This window comes from Suillus fuscotomentosus (assembly GCF_016647785.1).
Source record: "Suillus fuscotomentosus strain FC203 chromosome Unknown F5891scaffold_2, whole genome shotgun sequence".
Taxonomy (NCBI): Eukaryota; Fungi; Basidiomycota; class Agaricomycetes; order Boletales; family Suillaceae; genus Suillus; species Suillus fuscotomentosus.
Window position 1 is genome coordinate 139,355 of NW_024539514.1, and position 22,633 is coordinate 161,987.

The 22,633-nt window shown below is 41.1% G+C and overlaps 3 protein-coding genes across 3 annotated transcripts; 2 read left to right on the top strand and 1 right to left on the bottom strand.

The window, feature by feature from the left end:
* Positions 1–6,416: 6,416 nt before the first annotated feature.
* F5891DRAFT_1180564 (uncharacterized protein) lies at positions 6,417–7,918 on the top strand (the record flags this gene model as incomplete). The annotated part of the gene is made up of 8 exons (XM_041365950.1): positions 6,417–6,503; positions 6,547–6,984; positions 7,077–7,139; positions 7,198–7,211; positions 7,263–7,568; positions 7,626–7,725; positions 7,778–7,804; positions 7,859–7,918. 8 exons carry the CDS (start codon positions 6,417–6,419, stop codon positions 7,916–7,918), a joined length of 1,095 nt encoding a protein of 364 aa, XP_041233130.1.
* Positions 7,919–12,487: 4,569 nt separating this feature from the next.
* F5891DRAFT_938968 (uncharacterized protein) lies at positions 12,488–12,721 on the bottom strand (the record flags this gene model as incomplete). The annotated part of the gene is made up of 1 exon (XM_041374205.1): positions 12,488–12,721. A coding segment is annotated over one exon (234 nt), but the record flags the coding sequence as incomplete, so codon positions are not given.
* Positions 12,722–19,188: 6,467 nt separating this feature from the next.
* F5891DRAFT_974255 (uncharacterized protein) lies at positions 19,189–19,808 on the top strand (the record flags this gene model as incomplete). The annotated part of the gene is made up of 4 exons (XM_041376444.1): positions 19,189–19,263; positions 19,313–19,429; positions 19,666–19,739; positions 19,772–19,808. The coding sequence occupies 4 exons, from the start codon at positions 19,189–19,191 to the stop codon at positions 19,806–19,808; spliced, it is 303 nt and encodes a 100-aa protein (XP_041233132.1).
* Between the last annotated feature and the right edge of the window lie 2,825 nt (positions 19,809–22,633).

The window sequence follows — 22,633 nt, forward strand, 5'->3', positions numbered from 1 at the left end:
GAACAGTCCTGATATCTGGTCAACAGATAGTTGGTAAAGGAGTACAAGCAGGAGGTAGCAAGGATGAGGATGAGGAAAAATGATAGGGGGGCCATGTAGCCGATGTTACTTGTAACACCCAGGTCAAGGAAGCTGTAGACATTATGGTTACCATCTCAGGAGGCTCTCAGAGCACTGCCCTTTATTGGATCCATACCAGGAGGCTCACCGTACCTGATCTTGATGGTGAAGATGAGCTGGTGTCTGCTGACCTTGATGATCCACCACAGGTTGACTCGGAACAAGCCACACTCACCGATGTTCTTGAGCAAGAGATGGGCATGTTAAACATGGACGATGATACCGAGTTAGCTCACATAGGCTATGACATTAAAGCTACTATTGTCTGGGAGCTTCCTGAGGTACATCGATCAACTTAAATTTCAATATCATGTCACTGATACCCCTCACTATGTTTTACTGGTTGATGACCTTCGTGTCCCAGTTAGAGAGCAGGACAATAATGTCCCTGACACACTTGTCACACATGTCCGACCTCCATGTGATGGATTCCCTCATCAATTTTTTGATCCCAAAGACATCAACATACTCCGCTCTCCGATAGCGTGTCTCAATGACGTGTGTATTGACAGCTGTGCTGCCCTACTCTACTCTGAACTAAAAGCTCCAACCCTCTCTTGCGCGATATTCTCTACCCACGACCTCCCACGCATCTGTTACAATGCGCCTGACGATATCATTTGGCAGAATGTTTCATGGACATGTTACTGGGAGAAGGATGTATGGGTTCTTCTGATACACCAGCCCTCTGATTCAATTGGACATTAGGTGATTTGTGTGATTCACATGATCAACAAGGAATTACACCTCTTTGATAGCCTTGGTGAAAAACAACCTTGGAAAAACGACATCAAAGTAAGTTTATATTCATATGACCAAGCAACTTACTGATGGTGGAGAAGGACATTATGAGATTAATTGCTCAGTTGTTCACCGTGGCAAATAAACATGGCCACCACATTCTGACTGATCTCCAGGGATGGGTTGCTCAACCTCTCAATGTGAGTTTTATATTTAACAGATATTAACTGCTCTGATGTCATCCATTGCAGATCCAACATCTCCAAAATAACAGTTACGACTGCGGTCTTTGGTTCTAGCAACACTCATTGCAGTTCTCCATAGGCGGCATGTTACAGGATTGCAGGAGGATGATACACACGATGTTTGTATCGTAATCCTGCTAGCTAACCAGACAAACTCAGTACATGGTCTCAACATGACATGCTTGCTTAGATTTTGGTACTGATGTGATGGGGCATGCTACTGGAATCATTTAGGACTGTTGTGGGAGGTTTGTGCACAGAAATTATCTGCATATTCATGTTTCAAAGTAAGCATGGTTTGTATCTTCAACCTCATTGGCTAACATTGGCTCTCATAACATATCCAGTGCCTCTCAGTATTCAAGTGAGCCTTGTCATTCATATCAGTTTTAACTGTACATCCTTCTTTCAAAAAAAGGTGATTTTTAAATGCTCAGAAAATCGTGTTGTTGAACCAGCCACAGCTATGACCCAACAAACAGCAGACCAATTTGGTGCCACAAAATACTCTCCCCCTCCCAGCTACATGGACTCGCCTCCTGTGGTACATCATCCTAGCAATGATTATATCCACGAGCAGTTTGGCGGTAGCCATTGACATCTGTCACCTCTTCCTGAACTCACCCCAACGAGGCTCAGAACCAACATCAAAGCAACCTCACGGGATGTTGGTATCGCAAGGGAGGCCAATATTTGTTGCCAAGTACATCCAATACCCTCCTGTCAACCTGCGTGGTCTGCTTCTCCCATGACCTCTCTTGCTGACACTCACGGTGTTGCCGTGAGCAGCAATACATCTTCGCTTGCCCTCCCACATGTGGCTAGTCACCACCCCTCTCTCTCCCTTGCCAGGTGGTGGTGTGGTGCAAGCAGCAACTCATCATCGCTCCCACTTCCACTTCCAAACAGCCATCACCCCTCTCCCTTTTCTGCCGGTCCTGTTAGTAGTGATACAACGTCACTCCCACTTAAGTCATGACCCCCAGTGAAAATCAGTCCTAGCGATATCTACGGCAAACGACAATGATATAAAATATATGCCAGGAATATTGTAATAACTACGCAAATCGATAAATGTAAACAATATGTCAACAACGCTCAATCAATTATCAAATGGGTTTCAAATACACATTTGACAATGCGCTCAGTAAATGTTGAACATGTTGAAATTCTTTCAACTTTGACTTGACTTTGCTCAATATTTCAATGTTTGAACATTCTTGCGCATCAGCTGCGCACGCACCATCACTTCACGCAATGATGTCAATATGCAGTGGACCAATATTGGGACATTCCATCCCTACTCACTTCATCTCAGCTTTCTTCTTCCCCTCCATCATCTCGTCTTCCTCTCAGCAAAACCTTGCTGTTGACCTCAACCATCCTGGCATCATCTGACACATAACTTTCTCATGGCCACTAACAAGATAAGTATTAGGCTTTTTCATGGCTCAATCCATGTGCTGATCCCACCCACTCAACCGTCGGCCGTTCTTGTGACAAGTAAGCGCTATTCACGGTGCATATATGCACATATTTTGAACATTGTGAGTTATTTGGCATTGTCAGGTTCATTCACTGACTGTTTTACATCATCGCTAGCTCAATACCATTGTCCCGATGATCGACACATCCAGCAGCTTCAACAGATACACCGTTACAAGACAGTCAATTGGTGAGTTCCATTAAAAGCTACCTAATGTACTTTAACTGATATCTATTGCTGTAGAACGAGGCAGCTGCCATCATTGTAAGTACTGTCTACTTGCCTGGCAAGTATATTCTGACAATGATTTGTTTCGGTCAAGGACTCCCATGTGCCAGAAGCTAGTGGACTACATCATCCTGATGCGCGGGTGGGGGTGCTATGGTATATAGAGTATTGTATTTGTAATTTTTCATAATACAATTATTTTTGGTCGATTTGCGTTGATGAGCAAATATGCACAAGTCAATTGGGAGCTATGGGAATATACTAGAATCTATGGTACACAAACACAATCGATGATACAATATCTCGCTTAATGCGAGTCGCTAAAAATTGACTATAAGTCTCATTTTTCTCCGGAAATCAACGTGAATATTGTCACAATATTTCCGTCGTTTTCTGGAGATATGGCTAGGACCGTTTCTCGCTGGGCATGACCCCTCACCCTTTCTGGGTGATCCTCCTTCATAACACCCTGCACACCTCAATGACCTTTTTTATGATCGTACCGGCACGCAGCCTACCTGGCCAGGTCAAGATACTACTCATGCCTTTAATTTCTTGGTAGACGACTCATTTCCTTCTATGCTACTCCCAGACCCGGTACTCATCCCTCCAACACCATTGAAGGATGCCGACGATGCTACTCCATGTGCCAGTGACACCCAAGGTGGTAACACATTTACTAGGGCACCAAGTCAACAATTGGACTTAAGCTACTATGCCTCCAATGCCCACGCTCAAGAGCGGTTCCCAGAAGAGAACCTGAACCTCGTGGATCACGAGTCTAGTTCACAGGAGCAATCGTTGACCGGACAGAGGTCATCAGAGACCAACAACAAGCTCGAAGAAGGGTTTGCACTGATTGATTGCACGTTCAATGATTTATCTAAGTGTACAATGATGCTGACCAATCAGGTGATCAACACATACCTGAAGAGTCATGGACAAGAGGTTCACAGCATCAATTATTGGAATGTATATGTGAACTACTTCAAGGAGTTCAAGGAGCGAGAGCTTGTGCGGCTCAAAACAGGAGGGTCGGACATCACATAGGCGCTGCTTCAACTCTCAATCAGCGTATGCAGTCCTTCCAGAAGCTCTATAGATGAGTGGCAAGCGTGGTATGGCGTCTTGTCCCAAGGATTGAGAGCCAGCTAACATTGACTTTAGCTTGATTCTGCTTCCACGAGATTTGGTTTTGAGTCGGCCATCATATTATGTGGCAATATAGTCAATCAAGATGCCTCTCTGGGTGATGTACATATGATACCAGCTGCTGCAGGGGTAAGTCGCTGCTCGCAAATGAAAATCTTTGCATTAAGGGATCTCTGGCACACAAATGTCTCTTACCTGGGGAATACCATAACATCAAATCAAAGAGCAAGGGTATCAGAGGGCTGACTCAGAAGGAAGTCTCTATACTTGTAGAGGCTCTGAAGGCAGGAACAATGTTTGTGGTCAAGATCCCAAAAATGTCACGAGGTATATTCAAAGTCATTGGCGCTGCAACAACACTTTCATTAATTCAATATTTTAGGAGCGCTCATTGCATCCGAATTACCTGTAATCACTGGCGAAGCACCTCCTTCAAACTACTCTCATTCTGGTGCAAAACGAATGTTTGCCAACCGTCAGACAGATTATAATGGACCTTCTTGCATGAAGATCAGCGCTGCAATTACTAAAGTCAAGAAGACTCTACCATTGAAGACTCCTCCCACACGCCCTTTTATAGTGGTTGCTAGGCCTTTGCTAGCTGCCCCGATCGAGATTCCAACCTCTGAGTCTGACACTGAGCCTCGCGAGATAGTCCCTGAAACGGAATTTGAAGATGCATGCCATGGGAAAAGAGGAAGGTGGCGACTAGCAGGCTAACTCAAGACTCCAAGAGGTGTGTGGCATCTGCAGAGCATGAAGGGGAGCTTAATGTGGGGAAGAAACATGTCAAGGCCAAGGCCAAGAGAAGGAGAAGGTATGAGTAACTGGGCCATTGGCCACTCCCGAGTTATCCCCCATAAAGGGGGTCCCTTGTCACTACTGACCATATCGTCTTCGAGTCATGAGCTGCTGACCACGCACCTGAGCCTTATCTCACTGATTCACGTGGCCACAACCCTCATGACCCTCCCCAGAGCGTCTCCAAAGAGACCATTCAGCACCCTCCTGAGCCTGTCCAGGGTTATGGCATCTTGTGTACCTCAGGCTCTCACATGCGACCTTCCAGAGGAGTCCTGCGAGCCTATTATTCACACAGGTGGTTGGCATGAGCCTACTGAACGTGGGTATACTCACGATATTCGTGACCCTTTGGACCCATGCAACTTTCATCGTCCTCATGACCCCAATCAGTATCACTATCGTGATTATGTGCGTGATACATCACCTTGGGATTGTGATGCAGTCCATCCACACGACACATTCTATGGCCGAGGGGGTCATCATCAAGACAACTTCCATCCTATGAACTTCCATGATTCGCGTATTGGAGAGCGTGATCATACTCGTCCAGTATATCCCAGTCACTATAGCCCCATTCCCGATCACATGTATTCCTTAAGACGTTGACGAATATCAGCGGCTTCCTCACTACCATGACAATCCGGGAGGAAAAGGGGTATCACGATAGGCAAGGAACATGGAGGAGATATCAAGACCCACAGGGGATAGGTCATGATCCACCATTTCCTGATCACCCTCATGATGCTGCCTCGCTTTGGGTTTATCCACACAATGACCGACACAGTCATTTCAATTCTCAAGACAATGACAATCATGACCACAACCCGACATTTTGTGAATGTGAGCCTTACTTGGACCCTAGGACCACTCCAAATCCTCAGCCTGGGCCTGCCTCTTCATAAATGCTCACCATCAAGTAATCATACAACACCGTTCTTTAATTCATCTATCTCATGCTGCTTCCACCTGCTTTTTTTTTCTGTCAATATTGCCTCATGCTACCATATGAATTGTTTTGGTTTCTGTTTTGATCATTTAAACATCTTCTAGTAACTACTCTATCCCTGATACAAATGTGCCATTCTCTACCAAATTGTCCGTGAAAGAAACCATACATACTATTTGCGTGACCCAATGGCAATTCGAGAACCTAGCGTGAGTCATCATATTAATTACATTGATGTATTGAAGCTCATGTTCTCATATGAAACACATGGTGAGTCTCTGATGTATCTAGATTCTCTACTCAGCTAAGATCCATTGGCATGCAATGACTTCGACAACGGTCATGTTGCGCAACTCAAACAGCAGCTCACCGAATTACAGCATGCTGTTGTGAGTCTACAAGCCGATAGACTTTGGCTTATCAACAAGAACGCTGGTCTCAATATGACCTGCCAGACTTTACAGTAAGTCAATTCCACTGAATATATGCGCATATATGCACTCAAAAAATTGCTACAGAAATGTGATCATTAATATGTGAGGTTCTGCAAGCTCCGTGTCCTCGACATCATCATATCACCCCCTTCCGACACCTCAAATACCATCACTGACAACAAGCCTTCCATAGTGGACAGAATTGTCCCCACAGAATCCGATCGAGAACTTGATTGAAAAAACTACCCATCCGTCAAATCATGGACGAAGAAGGAATGTCAGGACCAGTATCCCAAGAGGACATCAGCGGTGCCTGGAACTTCTGGAAGCTCATCTCAAGGATCTGGGTGCATGGCGCAAGGTGTTAATGTTGCATGCACATACCTACAGGATGAGCAAGGTGTATCTGTCTCGGCTCAACGCGCCAAGACAATCCGGAACCTCATGCTCTCGAGCTTTCGGGAACTTGACACTCAAGGCCTCGCCCCAGATTCTATTGGCCAAGCATCCCTGCAAGTCTTACACTGGCTGATTCACACGCTACGCAAACATTGTTTAGAATTATGTTTATGTGCTGACAACTGGAAGGTCATGAAACTCATGACCGACAATTACTCGCAGTGGTTCAACTACCACGTGAAGAAAAGAACCAGCAAGCGCATCAAGGCTGAGCATGGAGAGAGTATTCCAGATCTCTCAGAAGACGCCTTACCCTCAGTTCAGAAGTGCAGGGGTAATTCTGATCAAGATCTTGAAGCTGAACATCCAAAGAAGCGAGTACGAACCGATCTGCCTGTCATTGAGCCTATCATCGAGAACGACGAAGTGGTAAGTGTTTTTGAGTACTTTTCAGTACTTGATGCTCGCTAATCAACCTATCTACAGATACCTGATATACCACGACACCCCTCACCTGAGAGCGTGAACCAACACCACCACCACACGCCAACAAAGGCAAAGATAAAGAAGTAACTACTATTGAGGTGAGTTGAATTTACACACTCAATCCAGACACTGACTTGACTTGATCAAAATTACTAGATTGAAAACCCACTGTGAGTTCTTCTGATCCGTCTGATATTAATCTGATTGATCTATTTATATAGGTCCAATGTTGTGTTGAAACCTAGGCCCAAGGCAGTCAACCAGATGTCCCCTTCCATTTCCATTGACTCTCCGACTGCTTCGACTTCTGGAACCAACCCAATTCTTGCACTGCCATCACATGAGTCTACACCTACATCAACTATACCAAATACACCTTTGAGTACTGACACAGCTTCACTAGCTGTAAAGGCCGAACTCATCAACCAAGCCAGCACCACGATCGAGACAAAAGTGCACCCTAATATGATCAAGAAGTGCCAACCAAGCACAAAGCCTATGTGCATGAGCTCCAAGATCATGGCACGGTGAGTTCTATTCTATCTATTATTATCATAGTGAGTAAGGTTAACTCATTATTCTAGGAATTTTTGCGCCATTGAATGGCAATCAAATGGCCATCAAAAAGAACCAGTGAGCATATTTGCGACCTACTGGAATGGCCTATCGAGCACCAACAAAGAGGTACCTCGTTTTAATATTGATATCATTTATCTACTGACAACTACTCTTATAGGTATACAAGTGCAAAGCAGCTCTACAGGTGTGTGGTATTCATCATAGCCTAATTTAATACTAATGACGGTTTACTTTATAGCTCAACTCAGCTGGAACTACTGAAGGGAGCGGTGCCTGTGATGACATGGACGAGGAGTAATGGATACAAGGCAGGATAGTGGGATGGGCAGGATGGCGGGCGAGCACGGGCGCAGCGATACCACAAGCACCCAACCACAGCGATACCTTTAGATACTCATTCAATGGCATTAGATATGTATTCACCCACCCAAATTCAGCGTACTTATGCATCTAAAATTCATCTAAGGCCATCGAAAATCCTATCTAAGCAGTAAATTTAACTCTTGATCTCTATCATTTTGTGTCTCGAAAAGTCCCACTTTTATAAACAGGTCGAAACATAGCAAAAACATTTATTCACTGATATTTTTTTCACTTCTTATCTACACATATCTATCTCCTTCTTGTCATTTTTCACTAGGTCTCAACACTCATCGTTCATCACATCCCAACATTCATCATTCATTGAACCCCTTCACACTCGCTATTTTAAAAGCCTTACACTGTCTTGGTGGAGTTAGGAGGGCACCCCATGGCCTGTGACACATCATCATCAGCTATGGCCCTGCGTTTGCCCAGTGTCTTTGACAAACTTAGTGTGGAGGAGGAGGTGGAAGCCTCTGGAAGATTACTACTTCCAGTAAATAGCATTGGTCGTTCTGAAGGAATGAATCTAATTGGAGAGGGTGGTTCATCTGGCACTGGTGGGACATAAGGGTTTGGATGCTCAATAGTGTCAAGCACTTTCTGTGATTCCCGATAGGCTCAAAGTCAGTCCAAGCATGAAGGTTACAAGAACCTGCACTCACAATGTTTGCTGCGACAGTAGTACCAGTCATAGTGGTACTGCAGCTGCAGTCTTTGGCTGGCCCTGTGGGCCAAGCAGTAGCATGGTGGGCGATATCCCCCCTTCCCTTTGACAGCAAAAGATCCTTCAGTGTATCATAGTGTGGCCAACCCTTGTTCTTGAATTGTTGCGCTTGAGGCATACTCTAGATTCGGTAATTAGTTATTATAGTTGACATGATGACATTGACATACCTTCACAAGTTCTGTCCAGACAGACTCAGATGCATTGGTAATGTTGGCCTCAAGCTCCAGACTGAACTCCAAGCCAGAATAATTGGCCAATCTATCGACAATGTTGAAGGTTGAATGGATCTGAAGGCACATCAGTAAGTACCGGTTGATCATCAAATGTAACGTAAGAACTTACTCAAGACCATTTTGACTGGCATGCATCCGAAGTCTTCAGGGGGCCTTTGGCAGTCATTGTAGCGGCAACAGCAGCCCAAAATGTCTTGTCAAAATTGAGCCCTTCGCCACCCTTGGCACAGTGTATGGCGATGTATTGTATTCACCATGATTCATCATCTGAACTCCAGAAACATTGTTCAGTTCAGACATGGTGTCCTGATCATTCTTGCCTTGCCTCATATAGCAGAAAGATACATTATGGGGGCAGGAAGAACAAGTTTGTCGAGTGACTGGCATGATGGTATATCAATAAACTCTGTCACATCTGTCACACTGATTTGGGATATTCAGGATGATTATAGATCAAATTCCATCTTTGAAATTTCTCAAAATTTTGTTAGCTGAATAGACTCTAAGGGCCATTGTCATGCCACTGGCTTACAATGCCAGTCAGGTGACTTTCAAGGCACCTTACAAGTGCCTTTTGAGGGTCGGTGAGAAAATATGGTCATACAAAGGGGTCAGTGCACCTGCAGCATGCAGGAGGGTTATGAAGGGGTTGATAAGGCTAATCTGAACAAAGTCTGAACTAGAAAATAACAGAGGTAAGACTACCCTAAGGTAGAGCTGGATATATAGTCTAGAATAGGATTCTAAGACTCAGAGATGACAAGAGAACTAGCCTGATGTAGAGACTCGTGCCTCTCATTGTGTGATATGGCAGTTTTCACTAGGGAGTACATGACACGAACTTGTAGCATCACTTTGTGTGCTATCTGCAGCTATTCCTATATGAGGTGCACACTTCCCGCACTTCACGATGTATATGCGTGCGCACTTTCCCGTGCTTGAGTGCCCTATAGCGCCAGTCATCTGGAAGCATCCATCCACTATCCACCAAGCTCTCTAGTGCATATATTTCTATTTCCCTTATTTGCATATCGTTCTATCTTTATTTTTATCATGGACCCTTACTTACATATATCTTTATACACCTTACTCAGAAGCACTTTGGCTCTGCATGACAGTGCTTAGGCGCCATATATAAGTGCCAGCAGTACATACTATTACTTACTTTTGGAACCTACCTTTGGCTACCAACTTTCTACCTAATAGAGCACAGTTGAAATCTATTCTTTTACACCTCACACTCACATCTCTTGTCTTGCATCATAATCATCACTTAAGCAAACTCACTCTTACTCTCTCTTATTTCTGCATACACACATGCACTTTCCCGTGCTTCATGTAATATGCATGCATGTTCCCATGCCTTCATGCCTTGCACACACCTGGACTTTCTTGTGCTTCACATTGGCCAGCCAGTAGCACTTTCAGTGCATACCTCTAGATCCTTGCTGCACTCGCTTCCCCTTTAGGGTTAAACACATTTGTCATCTCAAGTATAGCAGACTAGGCAATGCATGACCTTACAACATTATAGATACAGTCTGGAGCCTCATTCGCACCTCACTGTATTGTTGAACCTTCACTGAGTCTGGAAGACAGGAATGAGCAGGAACTAAGATGATATTTGAACTAGTGACGTGCCAGGCCTACTTGATGGGCCTCATGAGGGCTTGGGCCTGGCCTGGGTGTCTCATAGGCCATGGCTTCTACATAGTGAAGGAAAGTTCCAAAATGTACTGTACAATACTTAGATTACATAAACTTTGCAACAACTGCATCCGCCAGAAGAATTGAGAACATCCCTAGAACTGCCCCTCTAGTGCAGAAAGTCTGGCATGCACTACAGCAAGAACAGCAGCAAAGCTACTGGCTAACAGATGGCATGTCGGATATTAAAATACACTTGGAGGCCCATTCTACTACAGCTGCTACCACAACTGATATACCTCCTGCTTAGTGCACTACTCGCTGTGCAGAAACTCAGACGTCCTTCTGAAGAAGTTTTCCACACCCAGGCTTCAGAAAATGACTGTTGGAAGGTGGTAGGTGTGATACTAGGTCCTAGGTGATTTAGAAGTCAGCCAAAGTCTGCCACTTAGCCATGTTTTTGCTGCCAGACTGCGGATATATCTGTCATAGTGCTGTACTATGTGTCACACTGTTTTGTGCCAGAAGGGCGGTTTCAGTGACCTTTTGGAAGAATTTGGCTGAATGTCATACCCAGCTTGAGGATGACTCTCACAGTCGTTTCTGATGATGATGCAATTGCTGCTGTTACAGTCCATTCTAAATGAACAATTATACCTTCTTTTTGACTTATCAATTCTAATAATAGCACAACACCTAAGTTAACTAGCTACAAGCAGGTACAGCAGCCGGTCCAACCAAACACCACTCCTATGACAAATATGTGTGATGCCAAATGAAATGCAAATAATGCTGGCTGGAGTTCAACTTTCTCAAACCAGGATGAGGATTTGGAAAATGAAGATGCCAATAAATCAGTATTCAAGGGTAAGTACCATCAATCTTTGTGCTGGTATGCTCACTATTTGATTTTCATAGCCAAGCACCTTCGTTGAGCTGGCGAGCCATCCTTTACAGGTGATGCTCATTCGACACATTCATTAAGCATGCAAATCATTTTCACTATTAAATTCTAATGCTACTACTAACTTCTTACTCTAGCGCATACAGGTACACATGAGGACACCATAGATTGTGATGTCAATGGCAACAGCAATGGTGATGGTGATGATGACAATGACAGTGACAATGGCTTCCTGCAAGACCTCAACATACAAGATATTGCTGTTCTTGGAACAATTTGATATGAGGAGAAAAGTTGGGATGTCAACACATTCTTCGGCAAGTCCTAGGTGCATAAGGTGAAGGATGGGAAGACATGGAACATCTGAGACTGCGAAACTTGCAAGTATGTCCTTTTTTTTATTCTTCAAATTTTAACTCACAGAATTATAGGAAGAAGGGGCCACCCTCATAAATAGTTAGTGACACATTAACATGTTGCCGTCACCTTGCATTTCGCCATGCAGTAAGTTTATTTCTTATCTGTTCTTAACCTTTTCATCACACTTGCTGTGAGGATGCTTACTGCAAGTGGTGCAAGACCAATGAATTTGTGTTAATGCTACCTCAAAATATCATATTACATGATGTATTGGTAACTCATTAAGGGTGTAATATTTGCAGGAAATCTGAAATTGTGTGAAATTATTCAAAAGTAATAGTTTGTAAGTTTATGCTGTGCTAGAATATATGCTCATAATTGCCTAAGAGGCCCTGGCCCTAGCCAAAGCTAAGGCCAGGCCTGGCCTGAGTTTTTACTAGGCCTAAACCCTCTGAAGCCAGGCTTAGGCCATGGTTTTCAAGCCAAGCCAAACCTGGTACATTACTAATTTGAACTGAGGTGTTTCTACAAGTTACAGGGGTTTGTATACTATAGGTATCAGTCAGCAGAACACAAAACTATGTACAAAGCATATAGAAAATCTATTAGTACATATGTAAGTATAACAGATCACAAAGAATTCTCAGCATGTAGTGCAAGCCCCTTGATACACAATTTATCCAATGCAGCAACATTCTGGGTACTGAAAATGTTGAGGGGAGTGACAACAATCTGTATTTCTTGGGGGTGGAATAATAGAGGCATTCCAAATGTCAACATTTTTCCAGAGCTGGTCATAGATATTGAAATATTATCATGGTCATGTTGAAGGACAGCTTGTGTGACTTCAATTTGCCATAGGCATAGTCTCCACCCAAAGACTTGAAGGGTTCAATTGCATATTTCACTGACTAAGGGCACTATGTCTGACATTTGCTAAAGAAGCTTCTTAACAATTACTCAATTGGATGGTGGACTTCGTAAATCTACTGATGGACCTGTGGCTTTACTTATTTTCTTGTGTTTTGCACCAGCAGTCATTGAGAGGGTGGAGGAAGAAGTTCGGTGTTTGAATTATGGTAGGTGAGAGACAATTGCTCTATTGATATTTTGAGGGGTTGGAGTGTAGCTTTGCTAGCACCAAATAGGAGGCACTGGCAGAGTATGGCAACCATATCTTAATGAGCTGCATGATACATATTTCTAATTGATACAACAGATAAATTCTAACACTATTTCATTTGAGGCTTCATAAAGATAGATTATGTGTTGTGTTCAAGCACATAGAGAAGCTTCAGAGTGAGGGACATATAGATTTGGTGTTTAGAGGACACACTGTAGAAACATAAACAAGGATGTATGGGTTTAGGATTTCAGCTGAAGGAGATGGTGCCAGAATGATGATCATATTGGGAAGTCACTCTGAGTATATCATAGTTTTGCAGACAAAAATCAGTGTAAAAAGAGACAGACAAATCCCACCTTTTTTATAATCATACCACATCCCCATAAGATTGATGGAAAAGACGTATAACCAGAAGGTGTTAAGCTGCTGGCTACCAGTCACCATATTCTACTTTCACCAATAGCCTATACCACAAGCTGGACATCATCATAGGCAATATCTCTCTATTGCTGAGAAATTTTTGTCAATAATAGAAAAGCTTCAAGCAGCCATGATGAGGGTAATAGGTCATCAAGATGGTCAAAACAGGATGTCATATCATACAATAGTGGGAGTGCTTCATAGGCAATTTGGGATAAGATTTCATTTGACAGATGCTGCTGGTATTTAGTAATTTTAATGCCAGTACTGAGCCTCACATTTCTTATAGGAGTGGCTTTGATTGAGGTTCTGGATAATACATTAAGAATAGTTGGACCAGGAGAAGGAGAGGAAGATTCTGAAGACTAGAGGCAAAGAGTTTTAGACACCTTTTAATAACAAATAGTAAATGGAAAGGTTGATGTACATATAAGTGTTTACAGTGTGTTGCATATAATTTTACTAAATCTCCTTATCAATAGAAAAATTTAAAATATAATGCATTAGCCAGGCCAAGTAGAGTTTTCCAGTAAAACTTTACCATTTTTGGCTTTGCTGCTCAGCCACCTCATTATGCTGCTGGAGTTGGACATGAAAAAGATCTCAAAAATGAAGAATGAGAAAATATATGTGAATTCATTAGATTTATCTAAACCAATATTGAATGATAAAATTTAACATAATCTCCCTTTTCTCTGCTTACAAGAATAATATTTTTATCATTTGCATCTATGGTTTATTTATTAGGCACATTGCTTCTAAATCTGGTTTAGACAAGTCTATCATAACTGCAGTTATAAAACAGAACATATCAAAAAGAACATCATAAAATAAAATCTCCTTTCAAGTTTAGTTTACAGAATAAAAGATTTGTTATTCATTAAATTCTTTTTTGTAAGACTTCAAATAATGTTTACTATACAGCTGTAATTTCTGAAGGAGAGACTACACAAATTAGTCAAGACTTCTGGTTTGCAGTGGATATAGCAAGATATTGATAAAAGTAATCATAGCCTTGTCTAAATCTATATTGGCTTTCCATTTAAAATTGAGAGCCTATGGATAGGCCCACCCTCTAGGTGTGTCAAGGACCTTTATTAGTAGAAAAAGCCTGGCTCTTAAGAGAGTGGGCATTGTCTATGAGTTAGGGTGAATAAGGATTCCACTTGGAGGATGTTCTAATGGTAGCAGCTCCCTTGAGAAATGTTGAATCCTCAATATGAATTGGAAAAGTTCTATCTCTATAGTCTTATGAAATTAACCAAAAGACTTCTTTCAGATATATCATACTCACTATGCCAGCTTGTGGAGATTCCTTGATGAATATACATGACAGTAATAAAGTATGGGCAGGTAAAAGTAAGTCTTCTCATGTAGACTCCTAGAACCAAAAGGACTGAAAAAAATTTGCAGAATTGTCCAAAATTATCAACATCAAGCTGGCTACAGAGGTAAAACTTTCCCAATTCATATTAGAGATTCAGCACTTCTCAAGGAAGCTGCTACCATCAGGACATCCCTCTGAGTGAAATCCTTATCTACCCTAACTCATACTCAATGACCACCCTTTTGAGAGCCTAGCTCCTTCTACCAATAAAAGGGTCCTTGATGCATCTGGATAGTGGGCCTATCCACAGGCTCCTGAATTTGAATAGAGGGCCAATGCAAGATTCAGATGAGGCTTTAATTACTTTCATCAATACCTTGCTATATCTGCTGCAAACCAAAAGTCTAGACTAGTCCGCATAGTTACTCTCCCAGAGATTACAGCTGTACAATTCAAGGATAGTTGCACCTGCATCAAATCTATTCAAGATATGGTTAAAATACAAGCAGGAATACTTTACATTGCTTTGATCAACAGTGATAACACTAAGGCTGTGATGGTTGGTTGTTTTCACACACTGTACTCCCTTAACTGGTATCTAGAGAGGAAGCCCATCCAGGCACTCATTAAGAAGCTTCAAACTCAGACATGAGGGAGAGCGGCAAGGACTAGTGGAGACTCTGAAGTTTCTCCTATGTATTTCTTTCCAGGGCTGAAGCCTCACTCTGGGAAGGTCAAAGAAGAATCTTTTGAGGGGTCAAATAGTCTTGCATCTACCATTATGAAGGGAAACAGCTGTGAGATTCTCCACCCAGCCCTCTAGGTATCTAACCCAGAGGCAAAGGAACAAATTTCTGACATTCTTATGACTCTTCACAGTCTATATCAACTTGTTATCTCCTTGAGCATTTCAAAAGAAGAGTGGGAAGTGTTCAAACATGTTATAAGAGAAAATAATGCATTTTTATTTGGTGAGCTTGAGCCTGAAGTAGTTGGCTGCCAGATAAATATTCCTGAGTATTTAAGCAGTGGAGAAATGATCAAGGCCATAGGAGACCTCCAGGGTTCCTGGCATATGGACTTCAGAGATGATCCATTGATATTTACTCTTTTTGTTATACTTGGTGTTGTTTAGACATTTTTACGTATCAAGGATCAAAGTCAAAGTTAAAATTTTGAATACAAGTAGTAGGCCCTGGTCTGTGTAGGTCAAGTTAAAGATACAAAGCATAAAGAGTCAAGTATATATGAAAGATTAAAGAGGAGTTTGAATATAAGTAGTGAATAGGAAGAAGAGAATCATATAATAGAATGTAATAGAATACTATTGAATAAATAAATAAGCATATGTGACAATGTGAAGAGATGAAAAGAATAGAACTGTAACACTTCTAACTATATTGCTGCATGTACCACCCAGTATGACTTTATGAACTCATATTCCTCTATACTAATCTTGGGACTCTTGGTAGGCAGCAATCTTAGGACCTTAAATGCAGACTTGGAAATAGAAGCAGAAGTGGATGATAGCTGAGAATAGAGGAACCAGAGGGACAACTGTGAGAACCAGAGACCAGTAGAAGAGCTCACTAATGAGTTGTAGAGGAAGGAGCCCCAAATTAAATAGCAGAAATCAACTGATATTAATGAGAATAATAAGGATGGGCCAGAGTATGAAATTAAGTATGTTGTATATGATCAGCTGCAGGTTAGTATGGGGCAAACAACAATGTGCAAGCTGACACATTTTTGATAGGATGGCATAGTGGAATATCTGGTCAAATGGAAGCATTATAATGATAGATAGAACTCTTGGGTCTCAGAATCTTCTACGTATATCTTATATTATGTTCTTCAACATTTGACAATTTATACTTTATCAGTAATTGTTCTCAAGCAATTGATAAATATTAAGCTACATCTGCAGAACCCAACCAGAATTAGCATTATGGACTCAAGCTCTCCAAGATGGGGCAGTGATACAAATATTTATGCACTTTTATGTTTTATGTTCAAGCACATAGAGAAGCTTCAGAGTGAGACACATATAGATTTGGTGTTTAGAGGACACACTATAGAAACATGAATAAGAATGTATGGGTTTAGGATTTTAGCTGAAGGAGACGGTGTCAGAATGATGACCATATTAGAAAGTCACTCTGAGTATATCATAGTTTTTCAGACAAAATTAGTGTAAAAAGAGAAAGATCCCATCTTTTTTATGATCATACTAAACTCCCATAAGATTGATGGAAAAGACATAAAACCAGAAGGTGCTAGGCTGCTGGCTGCTCTGTACCTTCTGTATGAGGTACATTAACCTATTCACAATTTTAAAAATGCTCTAATATTTCAGAACTATTTATAGTAGATAAAATGACTCTAATTAACATTCAGATATCAGACTTAATACTCTTTCAGACTTTTTTTTCATAGATAGGATTGAACAGGATGAGTGCATAAGTAATACTATATATTAACTTTGCATTTCACATGTTTTTGTCGCACTTTGCTCATATATCTTCATATTACACTTTACAATTGTGGGTGGCTATGACTTCATAGTATCTCTTCATATCACCATTATGTCAGTATCATACCCACTCTCACCAGGGTCCCTCCTGTCTTCATCTCTTTCATTAGATTATTCAAATGTTTTTTTGCAGTATTTAAAGGGTTACCTGCAACATAAAAATGTAAGCATTGTATTTCATATTTAATAGACTTAGATTATGTTGCTAGGGTGGGTATATGTACACACCAAGTACCAGTACTTCCTCTGAAACTCAAATTCAGCATATAAATTGTAACATATCAAGTTACAGTACAAAATTGTAAGACTCATAGAAGAACATGATACTATTAAGTACATTGACAATTTAAAAAAAAATTGATATGGTCTAGTATCCTGACAATTAGTCTAGGACTATGCTATCCTTCAATATATATCTATTCATTCAGGTGAGGCTAACAATACAATAGCAAACTTGAAACTCTTCATCTGGCTCAATATTTTTAGATTCTGTTACAAATAAGCAAAGGATTATAATGTTTATATTCTTTCTAGTAAGTTTGGAGTTATCAGAAATAAATACAAATAGACTTGGAAGCTGACTTCTACATGATACAGATATGAAATGTAATATTTCTGGAACATTCATTAGGAAGCTGATTGGAAAACTTGCTGATGCTCAAAAAAAATTGGAGAAGATTCATGCTATCTAGTATTCAGTGTTTTTATAACACTTCTGGTATTTTTAACCAATGCATTATATATAAAAATCAAATTTTTAAGTAGTGAAGAAGTAGAAGTTATTCATAACTTGCTTGGTAGTACTATAGACATATGCTTATTATATTATTGATGATCCAATGCATAATATTATTCTGGTTAATATTTGAGATATATTCAGATGACTATTTTGTTGTTTGGTTGATCTTATGTCTAAGTCACTTACAGGAATCATTATACCTAATCAAACTGTTGTCTTTTCCAGTCTCATATAGGAGTACTTCTATGAGACTTCTATATTTCTGATAGTTGCATCTAACCTCTATATTATAGTGCATAAGCTAACTTGGGCTATATGAAGAACATTGTGAAGAGTTGTGAAGTACTTTAGGCAGCCAGTGTGCTGCAGCACACAGGCCCAGGTTTGAGTGCTTTGGAATTCTAGAAAATATGTGAATATTTGAATGCCATTGATGATCATAGCCTCCTGGAACTCAATCGCTTTTGCCAATGTTATTTGGACATAATATTTACAGCTATTTTCAAATCCCTGACTCAATAAAGCATGTCATCTAAGAATTGAAAAGAAATCAAAACAGTTTGGACTCCAGAAAGATTAAAAATACCCTTACACTGGTTGTTAATTTATAATTACTGTCTTCCCAGGGTATTGTTCTGTCTACTGAGGTGTCTGTCATCTGCACTTCCAAATAGGCCATTATAATGATGATTCTTAATGTACATATCATTTCTGTCAGCTTCACTATGAATTTGGACTGAAGCCCTTTTATACTCTCATCATATTCCAATGAATCCAGACAATCATGACATCCTCCCCAACCTTAAGAAATACATTTTAATTATTTCGAGTTAGGCCAAAGTTAGGCTAGCTTAGCATAAATCAGCTTCAAATTTCAAATTTGTGAGGGCAAAGAAACAGTTTATCTTTGCTTACACTACTAAGGATCCAGAGCTCCAGGGATTGACGGGGTTCCTGGCAATAGATTTCAGAATGATATTCTAATTATGAGCTCCTATTGCTCTCCAGCTGACTCTTAATTCCATTTAGTGAATGCTCTCAATGCTAGCCAATCTAGCTTATAATACTCCAACTGTGTTGTTTGAGTTATAAGGTGCACACTTACCAAACTCTTGCTCAGTGTCACATTTTCAGTTCCATACCATGAGTCTCCAGCCTTTATCTAATGGAACTATTGTTTACATTCATGCTTCTCTTTATGAAGTCTACCATATCTTCTCTCATCATCTTCTCTCATCACTCATTTTTACCTGGTGCACTGGTGAGTGAAATATTTTCACTTGATCATGGTCTCTAATATTTCTACATAGGTTGCAAAGCGGATATTCAAAGATCTATATCAAGAAGTCTTCAGCGAGCTTCTCATACAAGGCTTTTACTTAGAGCCTATCATTTTGAATGCTGAGGCAAGCTGCCACTTCCCTTTGGTAATTCTTACAAACAACTGCAGTAACTTTATATTTTTGCAACTTTCCAAACATATCACTAAGTATCTTGTATGCAGATGTCTAACAGCAGGAATCTCTGACTATATTTGCCTTGTAGTATGAGATGGAAACATGTGGACCTATACAACTATTTTCATTATGAAAGAAATGTTGCTTTAGCTTCCTTGTTCAATCAAACCTGTTAGACCCTATGATGCATACTTTTGGTGCTTTAGTTTCAGAGAGAGTTGTACTTGCTGGGCATAGAGACAATAGATATGAGTGGTTGCATAGCCATTATTCACACACAGTAAGTCTTGATATTTTATCATACATATTTAGAGAGAAAAGCAGCTGTTTGGAAACTCCCTCCCCTTAGGTCTTATGGTGGAATTTTTCATGAATTACTGTGTTGATGCAATTTACCACAAGATTATTACCTGCTGCTATGCACAAGTGCTGACTTGTGGACCAGGGCTGACTTGTGAACTAGGGCTGAAAAATCTCAGGTACAGCCTGGCATATGTCATTGTCATAGTACATTGATATATATCTTTCTTTTCAACAGAAGCTGACTCAAAAGGTCTCTCTCAGCTGCAAGATGTGTTTAGTGCCCAATGAGACTAGGATGCCATCAAGAGTTTTATTAAATGACAAGTCAACTAATAGCTAATTAGGATCAAATCACCCCACAGATTATAGATAGCATAACACTTGTGTAAGTCCCTTTGATTCACTAGTACTGCCTTAGTTAAGGGTGCTAATTTTAATTCTACTGTGGTTGTAAAATTGACCATTGCTTACTACAACTACATGATTGTGATGCACATAATCTCCAAGTTTTTAGGGTTGGTCACTTATACTGTCTTCCTTGTTTACTTGTAGTGCCTTTCTTATGGTTCTTATTAGTGTTCTTACTTCTCTAGATAGTACCTTGTGCTGTTGGTAATCATATAGGGTATTTTATCACCTACACTAGACCACCACTTTAAGTCAAGGAGCTGGCTGGCTTACTACAAAACTCTTTTGCAATGGCTGACAGCCACCAGTACTAGCCTTCTCACAGTTACACCCAATACTATACCCTTAGATCTGGTTACAGTGATCAATCCTGCTACTATCAATAGTACTGTCACTCCTGCACCCATTCCAAGACCCCCAGGAATGACCTGTTCTCAGCACTTCTTTATCATTACAACAAGGATTGATGCCCATGCTATGCAAATCTCTGGTGATACTGAGTTTCATTTGCTTATGGACATGAGAGTGGAGTTTGCATAGATTTTCTTCAAAATGATGCCCAAATAGTGGGCCATAGCTATAGAGATCTATAATAACCATCTTGAGCAGAAGAGCCATACTAATAGTATCAAAGTGGTGGGAAAAAACTCCAGGCTCTTTTTGAAAGCTTGGTGAGATTGAAGATGCTGTCGGCCTCAGCTTGTATGCTGTGCCCCTTTTCCAAGTACTGTCCCTTATTTCAGATACTAATAATAATGTGTTCAAAGGTCCAGACGATTCTCATAGTAATATCTGGATGACTTTCAGATGTTGGAAATGCATATAAGACTAATCTGAACAAGTCTGAACTAGAAACTAACAGAGTATGGACTACTCAACGGCAGAGCTGAGGATATAGACTATCAGAATTGATCCAAAGTCTCAGAGGTTGATAAGAGTTGAATAGACTCAGGTTTGGAGGACAGAAAGAGGATAAACTAAGATGATATTTGAACTGCCGTACTACAGAACATATACACGAGTTTATATACTAAGAGGATAACAGAAGGATCAGTAAGCAAAGGTCCAAGGCTATGTATGAAGCATATGCAAAGCTTATCAAACACTAGTTGGAAATGAAGCATAGGTTAATGGATCAGTAAGCATACTGGCAATAAGTATAACCGAGATACTGGGAAGAGGAAATACCAAATAGGCTGTGTTTAATGTTATATGAACAGGAAATAAATTAAAAAGCTTATCGTAAATCAGATCAGAAGCAGATCTATGTATCAGACTGGATCTGATCTAAAAGTCTGAAGTCCAGAAGAGAACTGTGAATATATGGGATATGACAGTATCCCCCCCTTAGGGCCAATCCCTTGAGGCACAAGAATCATTGGTCTGGACCAGATGAAATTAATGTGAGATGATGGAGAAGTCGATGGGAGAAGTGTCTGAGTTTGGAATCAGACAGGTATACTCAAGGCAGGGCATCCTGGGACAATTCTTCCTTTCCCACTTTTTACTCTCTATAATGCTCTATTGGAAATGTCTGGCAACACCTCTGGATCTCAGAAGACCACTAAGCAGAAACTGCTGGAGCTTCAATGGCAACTGGCAGATGTGGAAGCTGCAGCTCGGATGGAGGAAGAGGAGATTTGGAAGTGTCAGGAGGAGGAGTGGAAGCATGAGGAGGAGTGGAAGTGTCAGGAGGATCTGAGGAAGATTCAGCAGGCCGAAATTCAGATGGAAGCAGAGCAAAAAAGGTGTAGGGAAATAGTAGCAGAAATGATGAGTCTCGGATGGTTATGATGGATTTTCCTGACAGATGAAAAGTCTCGTGCTATTTCTGTGGAAAAGGACGGACCCTGCACGCATTGTACTGCCAAGGGCTGGACTTGTCTGTGGACAGATGCAAAGAGTAATGTTCTGGTGAGTTAATCTGCATTTTTTGGATCCAAGTTTTTGACATCCAGATAGATCAAGTCTTGCAATATCTGCCGAAAGGACAAGGCTATGTGCCCTGGATGACCTGGAACTGTCAAGGTGTCCAAGGGCAAGAAGAGGAAACATGCTGCCAGATCTCCATCTCCGAAATGTAAAGGCAAGAGACACCAGAAGAGTCTGACTCTGGAAGATTGTTAAGGTTGTACTCTTGTAGGGTCGGATCCGAAGGACTTTGGCCTCAGCTCGTACGCTGTGCCCCTTTCCCAAGTACTGTCCCTTATTTCAAAGTACTAATGATAACGCGTCTGAAGGTCCGGACGGGTCTCGTAGTATATCTGGATGTCTTCCAGATATCGGAAACACATATAAGGCTAATCCGGACGTATCTGAACTAGAAACTAACAGAGTAAAGACTACCCGAAGGTAGAGCCGAGGATATAGACTATCGGAATCTATCCGAAGTCTCGGAGGGTGACAAGAGTAAGAAGGACTCAAGTCCGGAGGACAGAAAGAGGACAAACTAAGATGATATTC